The sequence below is a fragment of the Pseudophryne corroboree genome, chromosome 5 (assembly GCF_028390025.1).
Source record: "Pseudophryne corroboree isolate aPseCor3 chromosome 5, aPseCor3.hap2, whole genome shotgun sequence".
Taxonomy (NCBI): domain Eukaryota; kingdom Metazoa; phylum Chordata; class Amphibia; order Anura; family Myobatrachidae; genus Pseudophryne; species Pseudophryne corroboree.
In genome coordinates, this window is record NC_086448.1 from 104,911,574 (window position 1) to 104,927,160 (window position 15,587).

The 15,587-nt window shown below is 46.2% G+C and overlaps 1 protein-coding gene across 1 annotated transcript in view; it reads left to right on the plus strand.

The window, feature by feature from the left end:
• Positions 1-15,587, plus strand: part of LOC134927294 (macrophage mannose receptor 1-like) — a 407,906-nt gene that overhangs the window by 233,575 nt on the left and 158,744 nt on the right. Inside the window, exon 16 of the mRNA XM_063921539.1 lies at positions 13,801-13,842. Coding sequence (XP_063777609.1) covers positions 13,801-13,842 — 42 coding nt within the window. The remainder of the gene's footprint in view (positions 1-13,800; positions 13,843-15,587) is intronic.

A 15,587-nucleotide genomic window follows, 5' to 3' on the forward strand; every position in this document is an offset into this window, starting at 1 on the left:
AGAATTTAGAGACAGAGCGTTACCTGCTGCCTCCATATGTCTGATTGACCCTTCATATGCTCATTACCCCTTCTATAGCTGTCTAATTGCTAGTTCCCTCCATATCTCTCCATATCAGGGCAGTACAGATGGTGTAATGGTTAGCATTACTGCTTCACAGCACTGAGGTCATAGATTCGATTCCCACCATGGCCCTAACTGTGTGGAGTTTGTATATTCTCCCCGTGCTTGCGTGGGTTTCCACCGGGTACTCCAGTTTCCTCCCACAATCCAAAAATATACTGATAGGGAATATAGATTGTAAGCTCCACTAGGGCAGGGACTGATGTGAATGGCTGAATATTCTCTGTAAAACACTGCGGAATATGTGGGCGCTATATAAATAACTGGTAATAAATAATAATAATAATAATGATCTCATTACCTCCCCACAGCTCACACTGCTCTCATCATACCTCACTGCTTCTACTGCAGCCCACTGCTTTTTACTGCTCACACTGCCCTCATCACAGCCCTCCTCATGCCCCATAAAGTTCCTCATGCCTCACACTGCTCCCTTCATACTCACACCTCAAACTGCTCTCCATACATTTCAAACTGATCCTCATGCCTCGCACTCATGACTCACTGCTCCAGTTACACTGCACACCTCACACTGCTCTCCACGCACTGCTCCCATCTAGCCTCACATTGCTTCTCTCATGCCTCTCACTGCTCCTCTCACACTGCTCACTTTGTGTCACACACTGCTTCTCTTATGCCTCTCACTCCTCCCATTATATTGCTCCCCTCATGTCTTACACTCCTCCCCTCACACTGCTCCCCTCATGTCTCACACTCCTTCCCTCATGCCTCTCACTGCTCACCTCAGACTGCTCCACTCATGCCTTTCACTCCTCCCTTCATATTGCTCCCCTCATGTCTTACACTCCTCCCCTCACACTGCTCCCCCCATTTCTCACACTGCTCCCCCCATTTCTCACACTGCTCCCCTCATGCCTCTCAATGCTCCCCTCATGCCTCTCACTGCTCACCTCATGCCTCTCACCTCATGTCTCACACTGCTGTCCACACACTGCTATCCTCATGCCTCACACTGCTCTACTCACACCTCACCCTTATGTCTCATGCTGCTCCCCTCATACTGCTTCTTTTAAGCCTCACACTTCTCCCCCCATGCATCTCACTGCTCTCCTCACATTGCTCCCTTCATGCCTCACACTGCTCCCCTCATGTCTCACACTGCGTCTCAGTGCTCCCTTCATGTCTGAATAGTACAAGGCAGATACAGGTGCAAGTTTATCCCCCTTGGGCTATGTTTGCACAAACATTATCCAGTATAGCTGAGCGGATAATTCCAACTTCTGTACCAGGAATAGTTTACACAATTAACCCTTACATGCAGCTTCCCACCTGCGGGTTATCACTTCCAGCCGCAGCCTCTCAAAAGAAACAGGCTGAAAAGCCAGTGGTAAGTAAATTTACATCTTCACAGTCTACACGTTTCCTATGAGGATTCATCGGAGGATAAAGGCTCATTAAGCTCTGGTTCTGCATACGAAGAGGAGGAGGTAGGCCTCAGCTCAGTGGACATAGCTGAGTTAATTAAGGCAATCAAATCCATTCTGTCCTTAGAAGAATCAGCAGAGCCTGTGTTAAAATACAAGGCACCTGTGTTTAAATGTCCCAAAACAGTTAAGACTGAGTTTCCTGGGTCAGATCAGCTGACGGAAATCATGGAAGAGGCTTGGGCTACGCCCAGTAAGAAGTTTAGAATTCCTAGGAAATGGAATTCCAATTATCCTCCTCCAGCTGGGGATTGTTTAAAGAGGGAGGTGGCCCCCAATGTAGATACACGTTATTCGATTAGTGCAAAAATCTACATTACCTCTGCCTTCAACATCATTAAATGAGTTCACGATAGGAGAGTGGATGATTTTTAACAAAAAACATTTTTTCCCTGTCTGGGGCAGTCATAAGACCAGCCATGGCTTCAGCTTGGATGGCAAAAGCAGTGGCTTCCTGGGCTGATGCATTGGAAGGAGATCTTTCAATGGCACCTAGAGAGCAAAAATCCCATATGGCACATATAAAACAGGCTGCAATGTTCTTGAAAGAAGCAGCTTTGGATATGGGTACAATTGCCTCCAGGGCATCAGCTTCAACAGTAGCCGCTCACAGAGCAGTTTGGCTACGTACATGGAATGCTGATTCAGAATCTAAAAAGGTTTTGGAGTCTTTACCTTTATCTGGAGGTATTCTTTTTGGTGAAGAATTTACATATTTTTTGGAGCCAGAAGCAGACTCCCAAGAAAGTAAAGTTTTCTTCCACATACAAATTCAAACCTAAAGTTCCAGCTTTTCGTCCCTTTCGGTCTCAAGGAAAAGCTAAAGGTAATAGTGATGGCAAACAGCCACAATACAAGAAGTCTGGTAAAACTAAAAAGCATTGGGCTACCAGAGGACCGGTTGGTAAAACAGAAAATAAGCCATCAGCCTGATGGTGCGGGCCTCCATCTGGGGGATTCCAGGGTGGGGGGCCGACTTCTTCAGTTTGCTCAGATCTAGCAGCAGTCTAGAACAGATGCCTGGGTGCATGGAGCGGGTGCAGGTATCTCTCGGCTATGCATTTGCCTTCAAGAAACACCCTCCTCGAAGGTTTTTTTGTAGCAGCCCGCCTCGGGTAGAGACAAAGGATAGGGCTTTGCAAGAGGCAGTTCAGAAATTGCATCAGTCAGGGGTAATCATTCCAGTTCCTCATGCACAACGAGGACAGGGTTTTTACTCCAACCTGTTTCTAGTTCAGAAGCCAAATGGGTCATTCCGGCCCATACGCAATCTCAAAGTGCTGAACAAGAACATTTGGGTACCTCGGTTTCATATGGAGACTTTACATTCCATCATTTTGGCCGTGGAGCCAGGGGATTATATGGTATCCCTGGATATCCAGAATGCTTACCTACATGTTTCTATAGCACTGTCCCATCAGTGCTATATGCAAAAGAAAAAGGAGTTGTTCCGCACTGGTAAATGTTATCAGACAGAAACCTTCTTTAACCGGTATAGTGTCTGAGACCGACTTTGGAAAATATAACACAATGTGTAAATATACCATCGGTGGTGCTCCCTGAGTCAGTGGGTTTACATGCAAAAATAAAAAAGAGAAAAAGAAAGACTCTGTGCTGGGGCACTCTTATATGAAAAAATTCATAGACAATAAAATGTAACCTTTATTATGAATCATCTAAAATATAGTGTGACAATCAAGATATAGTATTCAAAATGAAAATATGACAGTGATAATTAATAAACAGTAGATACTGCCTGGGTGAAGAATTATTTGGTATAATAACAGGAGTAGCCTCACATATGTCTACTAACCATAAGTATATGGCTAAATTCTCCCAAAGTGGTATCCCGTGTATTGATCTTAGCACCAGTAGGATCAGTGGTTTGTTGCCTAGTTTGGTGCTAATCCACCTTCTGTATAGATATCTACCAGTGGTGCCACCATAGGCATGTTGATGCAGCAGGTTAGACAAGAGTGTATAGCCTGCTGTTAGGGTCTCCTGCCCTGTGCTGCCACGTCGTCATGGCAACCGGGAGACAAGTGCTAGTGGAGTAACCTGAGCGCAGCTGATACTCCGGTTCGGGTCTTTTGCTGTGCAGTGGTTATAGGCTCTGTGCACGGCAGGGGATCCGGTGCTGGTTTTTGTGCTCACAGTCTGTGAGGTCTGAGTGGGGCGTGGACAGCACCTGCTTTATAAGGCCTCTTTGCAGGGTAAGCAGATGCTGCTGAATCTTTGTTGGTTAGTCAGTTCATGAAAGTTAGCCAGTACTGTGTAGCTTTGTATTTGTTTGTTGCTTACTGCAAATAGGCCTGGGGATTTGGTATTACACTCTGCCAATCCAGACCTAGCAGTAAGACTGGAGTCAGTCGTTTAGCTTGCTGGGGTTCTGTTACTACTCTGTGAACCTAGCAAGTTTGCGGCTGTATTCTAAGACTTGCCTGTCTAATCCTGTCTCACTGTGCTAGGTGTCAGGGGTCAGTTTAGTGGCAGTAAGCTAAAACCTGTGCACTGCAAGTGAGAAATAGGATTGTGGAGACTCTCCTTGTGTCTATCATTCCATCTCTGACCAAGGAGTTTACTGCCACACCCGTTGGTAACCCTTTAGGGTTTTGCTGTTGCCCTTAGCAACAGCATTTCAGGTTCTCTACGTATTAAAACACAACATCTTGCTTTTTACATCTGAGCAGTTCTAATACAAGGGAGATACCCAGTTCCTTAGCCTCTGGGCTTCTCTGTTCACTTTGTGTGTATTTTGTTACCCTATCACCTTCTGTGTACGTTATGTCATATTCCCCAGTTTGTCTGTGAGTCCATTTGTTTTGCATAACAGTTCAAACACCAGTGCATTCCTGCAGACACTGGAGTGCATAACAGTTCTGACACCAGTACCGAAGAGGTCTTTCTAACCAGATAAAGGACCAACTGGTACAATATCCCTTGCCTGATAGCTTGTATCAGCTCATGCAGTTATCCATCCGGGTGGATAGACGGCTGAGAGAGCGTAGGCTTGAAAGGGAGACTGAGATTTCCTTCCTTCCCAAGGGAACCTCAGACTCTGAGGAATTTTCTGAGGAGCCTATGCAGATTGGGGCTACCCGCCTCTCCTCGCGTGAGAAGACGCGGAGGAGACAGCAGGGGTTGTGTTTGTACTGTGGGAATAAAGGTCATGTGGTAGTATCATGCCCAGAAAAGCCGGAAAACTTCAGGGCCTGAGGGTGATGGGAAATATCCTGTCAGGCCAGAAGTCAGAATTTCCCAAGAAGACTTTTATCATTCCGGTGACCTTGAAGATCCTCGGTCAAACTGTCAAGACTGAGGCCTTTGTGGACAGTGGGGCCGACGGGGTTTTTATGGACCGCCAATTCGCCCTGAAACACTCTGTTCCCTTAGTACCCTTGGCATCGGAAATTGAGATTTGTGGGTTAAACGGGGAACCATTATCCCAAGGTAAAATTACCTCTTGCACTAGCCAGATTTCTTTGTTTATTGGAGCCACACACTCTGAAAAATTGTCCTTTTATGTGACTGTCTGTACTTTTGCCCCATTGGTGTTGGGGTTACCCTGGTTAAGGGCCCACAATCCTCAATTTGACTGGGTCTCTGGGGAGATTCTTAGTTGGGGTACTGATTGTTTCAGGAGTTGCTTGAGCCTTCCAGTCAGGCTCTCGCAGCTAAGTTTGCCAGGATTGCCAGGGTGTTATGCAGATTTTGCGGACGTGTTCTCCAAAAAAGTTGCAGAGGTACTACCTCCCCATCGCCCCTATGACTGTGCCATTGATTTGTTGCCAAATGCTAAGCTTCCCAAGAGCAGGTTGTACTCCCTGTCACGTCCTGAGACTCAGGCTATGGCAGAGTACATTCAGGAGAACTTGGCTAAGGGATTTATCAGACCTTCACAGTCTCCAGTTGGGTCGGGGTTCTTCTTCGTGGGTAAAAAGGACGGTTCGTTGCGACCCTGCATCGACTTCAGGGAATTGAACCGTATCACGATTAAAAACTCATACCCACTGCCTCTCATTTCGGTCTTGTTTGACCAGCTTCGTACTGCCACCATTTTTTCTAAGATTGACCTACGCGGTGCGTACAATCTAATCCGAATAAGAGAGGGGGATGAATGGAAGACTGCCTTTAATACCCACTCAGGGCATTATGAATATTTGGTGATGCCTTTTGGGCTCTGTAATGCCCCGGCAGTCTTCCAGGATTTCATGAATGATGTGCTCAGGGAATATTTGGATAGATTCTTAGTTGTATACTTAGATGACATCCTAATCTTCTCCCATTCCCTGGAGGAACATCGGAAGCATGTACGCTTAGTCCTCCAGAAACTCAGAGACCACCGGCTTGGGGCGAAGCTGGAGAAGTGCGAATTTGAAGTTCAGCAAATCGCATTTCTAGGATATATTATCTCCCCAGAAGGTTTCCAAATGGAGGGTTCCAAGGTACAGGCAGTCCTGGATTGGGTGCAGCCCACTAGTTTGAAGGCGCTTCAGCGTTTCCTGGGCTTTGCGAATTTTTATAGACGATTTATCGCTGGATTTTCGTCTATAGTGGCGCCCTTGGTGGCACTCACTAAGAAAGGGGCGGATGTTGCTCACTGGTCTTGTGAGGCTAAAGCGGCTTTTGCCCGTCTCAAAAGGGCATTTGTTTCGGCCAAGGTGCTGCGACACCCAGATCCAGAGCGTCCTTTTGTGGTGGAGGTGGATGCCTCTGAGATGGGTATTGGGGCAGTGCTTTCTCAGATGGGAGTGTCTGATAATCGCCTTCATCCCTGTGCTTACTTTTCCCGTAAATTTTCGCCTGCCGAGATGAATTATGATGTGGGTAACCGGGAATTGTTGGCTATTAAGGATGCACTGGAGGAGTGGAGACACTGGCTTGAGGGGGCTAAGTTTGTGGTCTCAATTCTCACTGACCATAAGAATCTGGCATATTTAGAGTCAGCGAAGCGTCTCAATGCCATGCAGGCACGATGGGCTTTGTTTTTTGCTCGCTTTAATTTTTTGATAACATATCGCCCTGGGTCAAAAAACATCAAGGCTGATGCGCTCTCGCGGAGTTTTGCTCCAATCCAGGAGACCACCGAGGAGCCGTTGCCCATTGCTTCCCCATCATGTATTAAAGTGGGCATTACCCAGGACCTCTTATCATTAGTCCTTAGAGCACAGGAGCAGGCTCCTCCAGACCTTCCGGTAGGTCTTTTGTTTGTGCCTCCTAGGTTAAGACAGCGAGTGTTCCTGGAATTCCATGCCAAGAAGTCGGCAGGTCACCCGGGTATTGCCAGAACTCGGGAGTTGCTATCTAGGGCGGTGTGGTGGCCCTCGGTGGCTAAGGATGTGGATCAGTGGGTTCGGGCATGTGACATCTGTGCCCGAAATAAGACTCCTAGAGGGGTTCCTGTTGGCCCATTACATCCACTCTCTATCCCATCTAAGCCATGGACCCACATTTCAATGGATTTTGTGGTGGACTTGCCCAAATCCTCGGGGATGACAGCCATCTGGGTTGTCGTTGACAGGTTTTCGAAGATGGCGCACTTCGTTCCACTGGTTGGGCTGCCATCAGCCAGACGCCTGTCTGAATTATTTATGCTGCATGTTGTGCGTCTCCACGGGTTGCCACTTGATGTGGTCTCTGACCGCGGATCCCAGTTTGTGGCCAAATTCTGGAGGGCATTTTGTTCCGATCTCCAGATTTCTGTCAGCTTGTCGTCAGGCTACCATCCACAGTCTAATGGGCAGACTGAAAGGGTGAACCAGTCCTTGGAGCAGTTCCTCAGGTGTTATGTCTCCAAGTGTCAGACTGACTGGGTTGCTCATCTGTCCATGGCGGAGTTTGCCTATAACAACGCGGCTCACTCTGCTACAGGGATCTCTCCCTTCCTTTGTGTGTATGGGCATCATCCTAAGGCCAATTCTTTTGACCCCCTGGACTCCACGCCTGGTGGTTCCTCTGTGGTTTCGGTCCTTAGAGGTATTTGGCGGAAAGTGAAGAAAGCCCTTGTGTCTGTGTCATTAGTGACCAAAAGGGTTTTTGATAAGCGGAAAAGACCCTGCAGCTTCAAATTAGGAGACTTCGTCTGGTTGTCTACCAAGAATTTGAAGTTGAGACAGCCATCTCATAAGTTAGGGCCCCGGTTCATCGGCCCTTATAAGATCACCAGGGTTATCAATCCGGTGGCATTTCAGTTAGATCTGCCCCGTTCTTTGGGTATCAATAAAACATTTCATTGTTCCCTTTAAAAACGGGCGATTAGTAATCCTTCTTCCAGTGGAAGACCTTCCCCTCTTCTGATACGTGGCCAGAGGGAGTTTGTTGTTGAAAGGATTCTTGACTCCAAGGTGGTTCGGGGTCGGCTGTCATTTTTGGTGCACTGGAAGGGGTATGGCCCGGAGGAGCGGTCGTGGGTGCGCAGTTGTGATCTTCATGCCCCCAGACTGATACGCTCTTTCTTCTCGCAGTTCCCCGATAAACCCGGTCGTAGGGGTTCTTTGACCCCTCGTCAGAGGGGGGGTACTGTTAGGGTCTCCTGCCCTGTGCTGCCACGTCGTCATGGCAACCGGGAGACAAGTGCTAGTGGAGTAACCTGAGCGCAGCTGATACTCCGGTTCGGGTCTTTTGCTGTGCAGTGGTTATAGGCTCTGTGCACGGCAGGGGATCCGGTGCTGGTTTTTGTGCTCACAGTCTGTGAGGTCTGAGTGGGGCGTGGACAGCACCTGCTTTATAAGGCCTCTTTGCAGGGTAAGCAGATGCTGCTGAATCTTTGTTGGTTAGTCAGTTCATGAAAGTTAGCCAGTACTGTGTAGCTTTGTATTTGTTTGTTGCTTACTGCAAATAGGCCTGGGGATTTGGTATTACACTCTGCCAATCCAGACCTAGCAGTAAGACTGGAGTCAGTCGTTTAGCTTGCTGGGGTTCTGTTACTACTCTGTGAACCTAGCAAGTTTGCGGCTGTATTCTAAGACTTGCCTGTCTAATCCTGTCTCACTGTGCTAGGTGTCAGGGGTCAGTTTAGTGGCAGTAAGCTAAAACCTGTGCACTGCAAGTGAGAAATAGGATTGTGGAGACTCTCCTTGTGTCTATCATTCCATCTCTGACCAAGGAGTTTACTGCCACACCCGTTGGTAACCCTTTAGGGTTTTGCTGTTGCCCTTAGCAACAGCATTTCAGGTTCTCTACGTATTAAAACACAACATCTTGCTTTTTACATCTGAGCAGTTCTAATACAAGGGAGATACCCAGTTCCTTAGCCTCTGGGCTTCTCTGTTCACTTTGTGTGTATTTTGTTACCCTATCACCTTCTGTGTACGTTATGTCATATTCCCCAGTTTGTCTGTGAGTCCATTTGTTTTGCATAACAGTTCAAACACCAGTGCATTCCTGCAGACACTGGAGTGCATAACAGTTCTGACACCAGTACTTTCCTGCAGGCACTGGTGTGCATAACACCTGCTAGGTAAATGGTGAAATTTAATAATAGGCTATTGAATAAACAGTGAGAATGTGGTACTTGAGCCGAAAGAAGATGTTAAGTTTGAGGAGAGGACTTGTATGTTCTCAAATGGAACCTTTTACCGGTATTATTCTTTATATCGAAAGAAGAGAAGAGAAAGGGAATGTTCCTTCTGCTTTTTTTGTTGCCTAATTTGGTGTTAATCTACCTTCTGTATAGATATCTAACAGTGGTGCCACCATAGGCATGTTGATGCAGCAGGTTAGACAAGAGTGTATAGCCTGCTAGGTAAATGGTGAAATTTAGTAATAGGCTATTGAATAAACAGTGAGAAAGTGGTACTTGAGTCGAAAGAAGATGTTAAGTTTGAGGAGAGGACTTGTATGTTCTCAAATGGAACCTTTTACCGGTATTATTCTCTATATCGAAAGAAGAGAAGAGTAAGGGAATGTTCCAGGCAGTATCTACTGTTTATTAATTATCACTCTCATATTTTCATTTTGAATACTATATCTTGATTGTCACACTATATTTTAGATGATTCATAATAAAGGTTACATTTTATTGTCTATTAATTTTTTCATATAAGAGTGCCCCAGCACAGAGTCTTTCTATTTCTCTTTTTTATTTTCCCATTAGTGCTATCTCAGGTTCGCTATCCTCCAAGAGCATTTTCAGTTCCAGGCCCTACCTTTTGGGTTAGTCACAGCCCCCAGAGTATTTACCAAAATTATGGTGGTAATGGCAGCTTATCTCTGCCAGCAGGGGATAATAATTTTTCCATTCCTCGATGATTTTTTAATCCTGGCACAGTCTCAGGAATTTGTCATCTGCAACAGTCAATAACATGTCTGCAGAAGCACGGGTGGCTCATAAATTGGCCGAAATTGTCTCTGGTTCCGTCACAGTGGATGATTCACTTGGGGGCTGTACTGGATTTAAGCCTTCAAAGAGTATTTTTACCTCTGAACAAAATATCCAAAGTTCAGTCAAAGATTCAGGAGCTGCTACACAGTCAAAGGGTATCCATTCACGCAGCAATGCTTCTGATGGGTTTGATGGTGTCAACATTCGACATGGTGGAGTATGCTCAAGATAGAATGGCCTGCTGATAAACAGACACTGCCGAGGTGGCTTCGGATGACTATTTCAGAAGCATGGGGGTAATTCCAAGTTGATCGCAGCAGGATTTTTTTTAGCAGTTGGGCAAAACCATGTGCACTGCAGGGGAGGCAAATATAACATGTGCAGATTTGGGTGTGGTGTGTTCAATCTGCAATCTAATTTGCAGTGTAAAAATAAAGCAGCCAGTATTTACCCTGCACAGAAACAAAATAACCCACTCAAATCTAACTCTCTCTGCAAATGTTATATCTGTCACACCTGCAGTGCACATGGTTTTGCCCAATTGCTAACAAACTTGCTGCTGCGATCAACTCAGAATTACCCCCCATATTCTCACGCTGATCTCCTTGTTCCGGCTAATGTCTCTGCTCACTCTACTCGTAAGGTAGGTCCATCATGGGCAGCACAACATGGTGCATCAGCTGAACAAATATGTAAGGCAGCCACATGGTCTTCCATTAACACATTCATTAGACATTATACCGTGGATACCTTTGTCTCTCAGGACGTTGAATTCAGGCGAAGGATTCTCCTGTTCAATCAGGAGCGTTCCCACCACTAAATTGCTTTGGGAACCCCAATGTTATCCTGTGGATAACCTGTGGACCCTGCCGGAGAAAGATACGTGACGGTAAGAACTTACCGTTGTTATCGGTATTTCTACTAAGTCCACAGGGATCCCAGCCTGACGCACCTGATTTGAGGATCCTTTTACTCACTAACCTCTTCCTTCTTGTACGGATGGGTGTGCATGTGTGTTCTTCTCGCCTGATTAGGGCTATCTATGATGCTCCTGCCTTAAGCTTTGGGAAAACAACTGATTTGTCTGAACCAGGAAGCGGGGATATATGGACGGGCCCGTTGCATGCTGGCAGGCCGAAAAGCTTTGACAGATTGGTGCAAATCTGCTGTCACTTCATCATATCCCAATGTTATCCTGTGGGCTTAGGAGAAATACCGTTATCAACAGTAAGTTCTTACCATAACGTATGTTTTCCATCAATGGTTGCCATCAATGGAAAACATAAGAGCAACCATCAATGGTATGAAATTATGTAATGTTATACCATCGAAGGTTCCTGCCATCGAAATGTTGTGCATTCGCGCTGCAGATTCCTGACTCCCATGTATTTTGCCAACTGGGAGACTGAGAATAAGACAAAGCAAGACGTGAGTAGCCATCATGCCCGCCTTTGAACAAGAGAGCTGAGGCTGTCAAGTCAGCACACACAGCTAGAAGAGTGAGGTGGCAGACTTGGAGCTGGTGCCATACTGCAGGGCTACTACTTACTGACAGTCTAGTTAGCTCTGCACTGCAGTGCCAGTGTAAAATGAAAACCATTGCCTAGCGGGCCAGAGGCTACCATCAATGGTGGGAAACTAGTTTGCACTCTGCCATCGATGGTAAAAAAACATCTACCATTGAGTGATGAGCATTGATGGTTTCTAATCATTGATGATCAATAGCCATCCCTTCTCCTGACACGTCTCCTGCTCAATCAGCAGTCATAAGAGCTTTTAATGGGAGTAGTCTGGGGAGCAGAGGTCTGCTGCCCCTGGACAGAATGGGCGGGCCTATTTCAAGTGGAGTTCTGGAGCTGGAGCTCCAACCGCCCTATAGTTAATCCAGCCCTAGCAGCCTTATTGTGGCCTATAGCAATATTCATGAGAACGTAGCCTCACCAATTTTTCCACCGTGATTTTAAGACATTTGTGTCCCTGGTATCTGGATTTATACTGCAATATAAAAGCCAACAGTCATTTCTCTTAGTGGAACATGCAGGGCTGGTTATAGAGTTCTAGTAGAGCTAGAGGACACTACAACTCTAATACACTCTATACCAGGCATGTCCAAACTGCGGCCCTCCAGCTGTTGTGAAACTACATATCCCAGCATGCCCTGACACAGTTTTGCTGTCAGAGAATGCTAAAGCTGTGTCAGGGTATGCTGGGATGTGTGGTTTCTCAACAGCTGGAGGGCCGCAGTTTGGACATGCCTGCTCTATACAGACATAGGACACTACACATCAGTACATCAATACAGGCTGACCATTGTGGGTGGTATTGGGATCCTGACTTTGGGATGCCAGTGGTCATGATCCCCACACCTTTAAGGTACATATGCTAATCCTTTGTTGTCATCCCCGCAGCCTAGCCCTAACCATACACCCTTAGTGCCTAGCCCTCCCCTCGCAGCCTATTCCTAACTCCTCCACCCCACGCAGCCTAACCCTCCCTCTAGTGGCTAACCCTACTTGGTATTTTGTTGTTGGTATGCGGACTCCCAGCATCCTGACCACTGGTATGCTATCCGGATCCCGACCATTGGACATAGTGGTCATGATATAATTGTATCATAGTAGCATCACCAGGGTCAGTGACACCTAGTACGCCAATAACCCCCACCAAAAAGGAGGAGTGGCCTCATGGAAGGGGGCATAGCCTCACTGCATGCCCCATTTTCATTACTCTGGGGGCATGCCCAGCATTCCTGGAAATCCGGGGTGAAAGGATCGCAGAGCGGCGGCAAACTTTTTTAGTGCAGTTTTAGAGTAGCTCAATACCTACTCAGCGCTTGTGATCACTTCAGACTGTTCAGTTCCTGTTTTGACGTCATGAACATGCCCTGCGTTCGCCCAGCCACGCCTGCGTTTTTCCTGGCACGCCTGCGTTTTTATGAACACTCCCTGAAAACGGTCAGTTGACACCCAGAAACGCCCTCTTCCTGTCAATCACTCTGCGGCCAGCAGTGCGACTGAAAAGCTTCGTTAGACCTTGTGTGAAACGACATCGTTCGGTGCAATTGTACGACGCTGAAGTGCCGATATTTTGCCTCATCACTGCACAGCGAACGAATGCAGCTAGCGATCAACTCGGAATGACCCCCTATATTCAGACATAGGGCACTACACCCCCAACATTACCTGACCACCGGACCTAATCATAATATAATTCTATTACACTCTAGAGAGACATTGGGGTAAATTTACTAAGATGGGAGTTCTGTTTAAGATGGGATGTTGCCCATAGCAACCAATCAGATTATACATCTCATTTATCTAGCACCTTCTAGTAGGTAATACCTGGAATCTGATTGGTTGCTATAGGCAACATCCCATCTTAAATAGAACTCCCATTTTGGTAAATTTACCCCATTAAATTCTACACATTCCAGAGTTTTTGTAACCTTCTGAGAGTCTGACATATTTGCAGGGAGAAGATGTCCTGAACCTTTCAACACGGACCCTCTCATCTTAAAATGCCATTATACATTACTGTATACAGATATCGGACACTAAATTCCCCCAACATAACCTGACCACCAGACATGATGAACATAAATTCTCTTTCACACTATACAATCATAACGGCCACTACATGAATTTGAATCAATGTTCTGATTGATGGATTATTCTGATCAATGAAAATGCAGGTGCATCACTGAGTAACTATAATAAATGTATTATTTCGCTGGTAGAAATACACATTTTGCATAATTACATTTCAATTATATTTTATCACAATTAATCAAGACCAAACATTTCATTGTGGAAGGAAAGGGATTCTGATAATTTTGTCTTTGATCCAAAATACTTTGTCTCATCCTCAGGTTCTCCTGTGATTGGGCTAACTCTATTATTTTATTCTCAGGTGCCGAATTAAAAGCAGAGCCTACAAAACCAGCAACGCCTGGTAAGCAGATCTCACTGTAGTCTGTATTATTGCATGACCTGACTATATGGAGAGTCATACAGCGGCCAAGTAAACAAATATACTGCAGCAGAGACAAATTTAAATGCCACAATCAGCTGCTCAAATATGCATCCAAGAATGAAGTTCTAAAATGTCGAGTTGGACGGTGTCTGATGATGTGTCCAGCCGGCAGCATGAAAAGCCCACTCCACTCCCCTCCCCCCCCCCCCCCCCCCCCAGTCACCTGTGACAGCAGGCTGTGTGCAGTGTGGGTCCTGAAAAGGGGTCGGAGCTACGGGGCATGAGCGGGCGGGTCTACACGTGGTAGAGGGGCAGAGCTACACGAGACCAGGCAGCTGAACAGTGGGAGAGTAAAGGTGTGCACACACGGTGAGATAAATCTGTGAGATTTTGACTATATAGTCAAAATCTTATGAAAAGTCAGTGCATATCTCATGGTGCTAGGCAGCTTACGATACAGATTCGATCCCGATGCACGCTCCCATGGGGTCGGTATCGTAAGGCTAGATAGACCGTGCAGGCAAGTCAATCTTGACTATCTAGTGTACAATCTAGTACAAAGTATAGTCAAAATTGGCACTTAGTCAAAATCGTACATAGACAAAATCTCAAGCACAGATAGTCAAAATCTGTACAATCTGAGCTATCTGGGCTCTGGGGGAGTTCAAGGGAAATCGCATAGTCAAAATCGAACATAGTAGGGATCTCACCGTGTGTACATACCCTAAGGGTGTGTACATATACATATAAGGATGCTACTACTACTGGGGGGGGGGAGGCTAATGTATAAGGACGCTACTACTACAGGGGCGGCATTACATATAACGATGCTACTACTACTGGGGGTGCACTACGTATAAGGATGCTACTACTACTGGGGGGCATTATGTATAAGGATGCTACTACTACTGGGGGTGCACTACGTATAAGGATGCTACTACTACTGGGGGGCATTATGTATAAGGGCGGTACTACTACTGGGGGCACATTACGTATAAGGAAGCTACTACTGGGGGGCATTATGTACAAGGATGGTACTACTACTAGGGGGGAATTACATATAAGAACGCTACTACTACTGGTGGGGGACATTATGTATAAGGGCGGTACTACTACTGGGGGTGCACTACGTATAAGGATGCTACTACTACTGTGGGGCATTATGTATAAGGGCGGTACTACTACTGGGGGCACATTACGTATAAGGAAGCTACTACTGGGGGGCATTATGTACAAGGATGGTACTACTACTAGGGGGGAATTACATATAAGAACGCTACTACTACTGGGGGGGGACATTATGTATAAGGGCGGTACTACTACTGGGGGCACATTACGTATAAGGAAGCTACTACTGGGGGGCATTACGTACAAGGACGGTACTACTACTGGGGGGGCATTATGTATAAGGACGGTACTACTACTGGGGGCACATTACGTATAAGAAAGCTACTACTGGGGGGCATTATGTACAAGGACGGTACTACTACTAGGGGGGAATTACGTATAAACACGCTTCTACTACTGGGGGGTGCACTACGTATAAGGACGCTATTACTACTAGGGGGGAATTATGAATAAGGACGCTTCTACTACTGGGGGGGGCATTACGTATAAGGATGCTACTACTACTGTGGGTGTATTATGTATAAGGAAGCTACTACTACAGGGGTGCATTACATATAAGGACGCTACTACTACGGGTGGGGCATTACATATAAGAT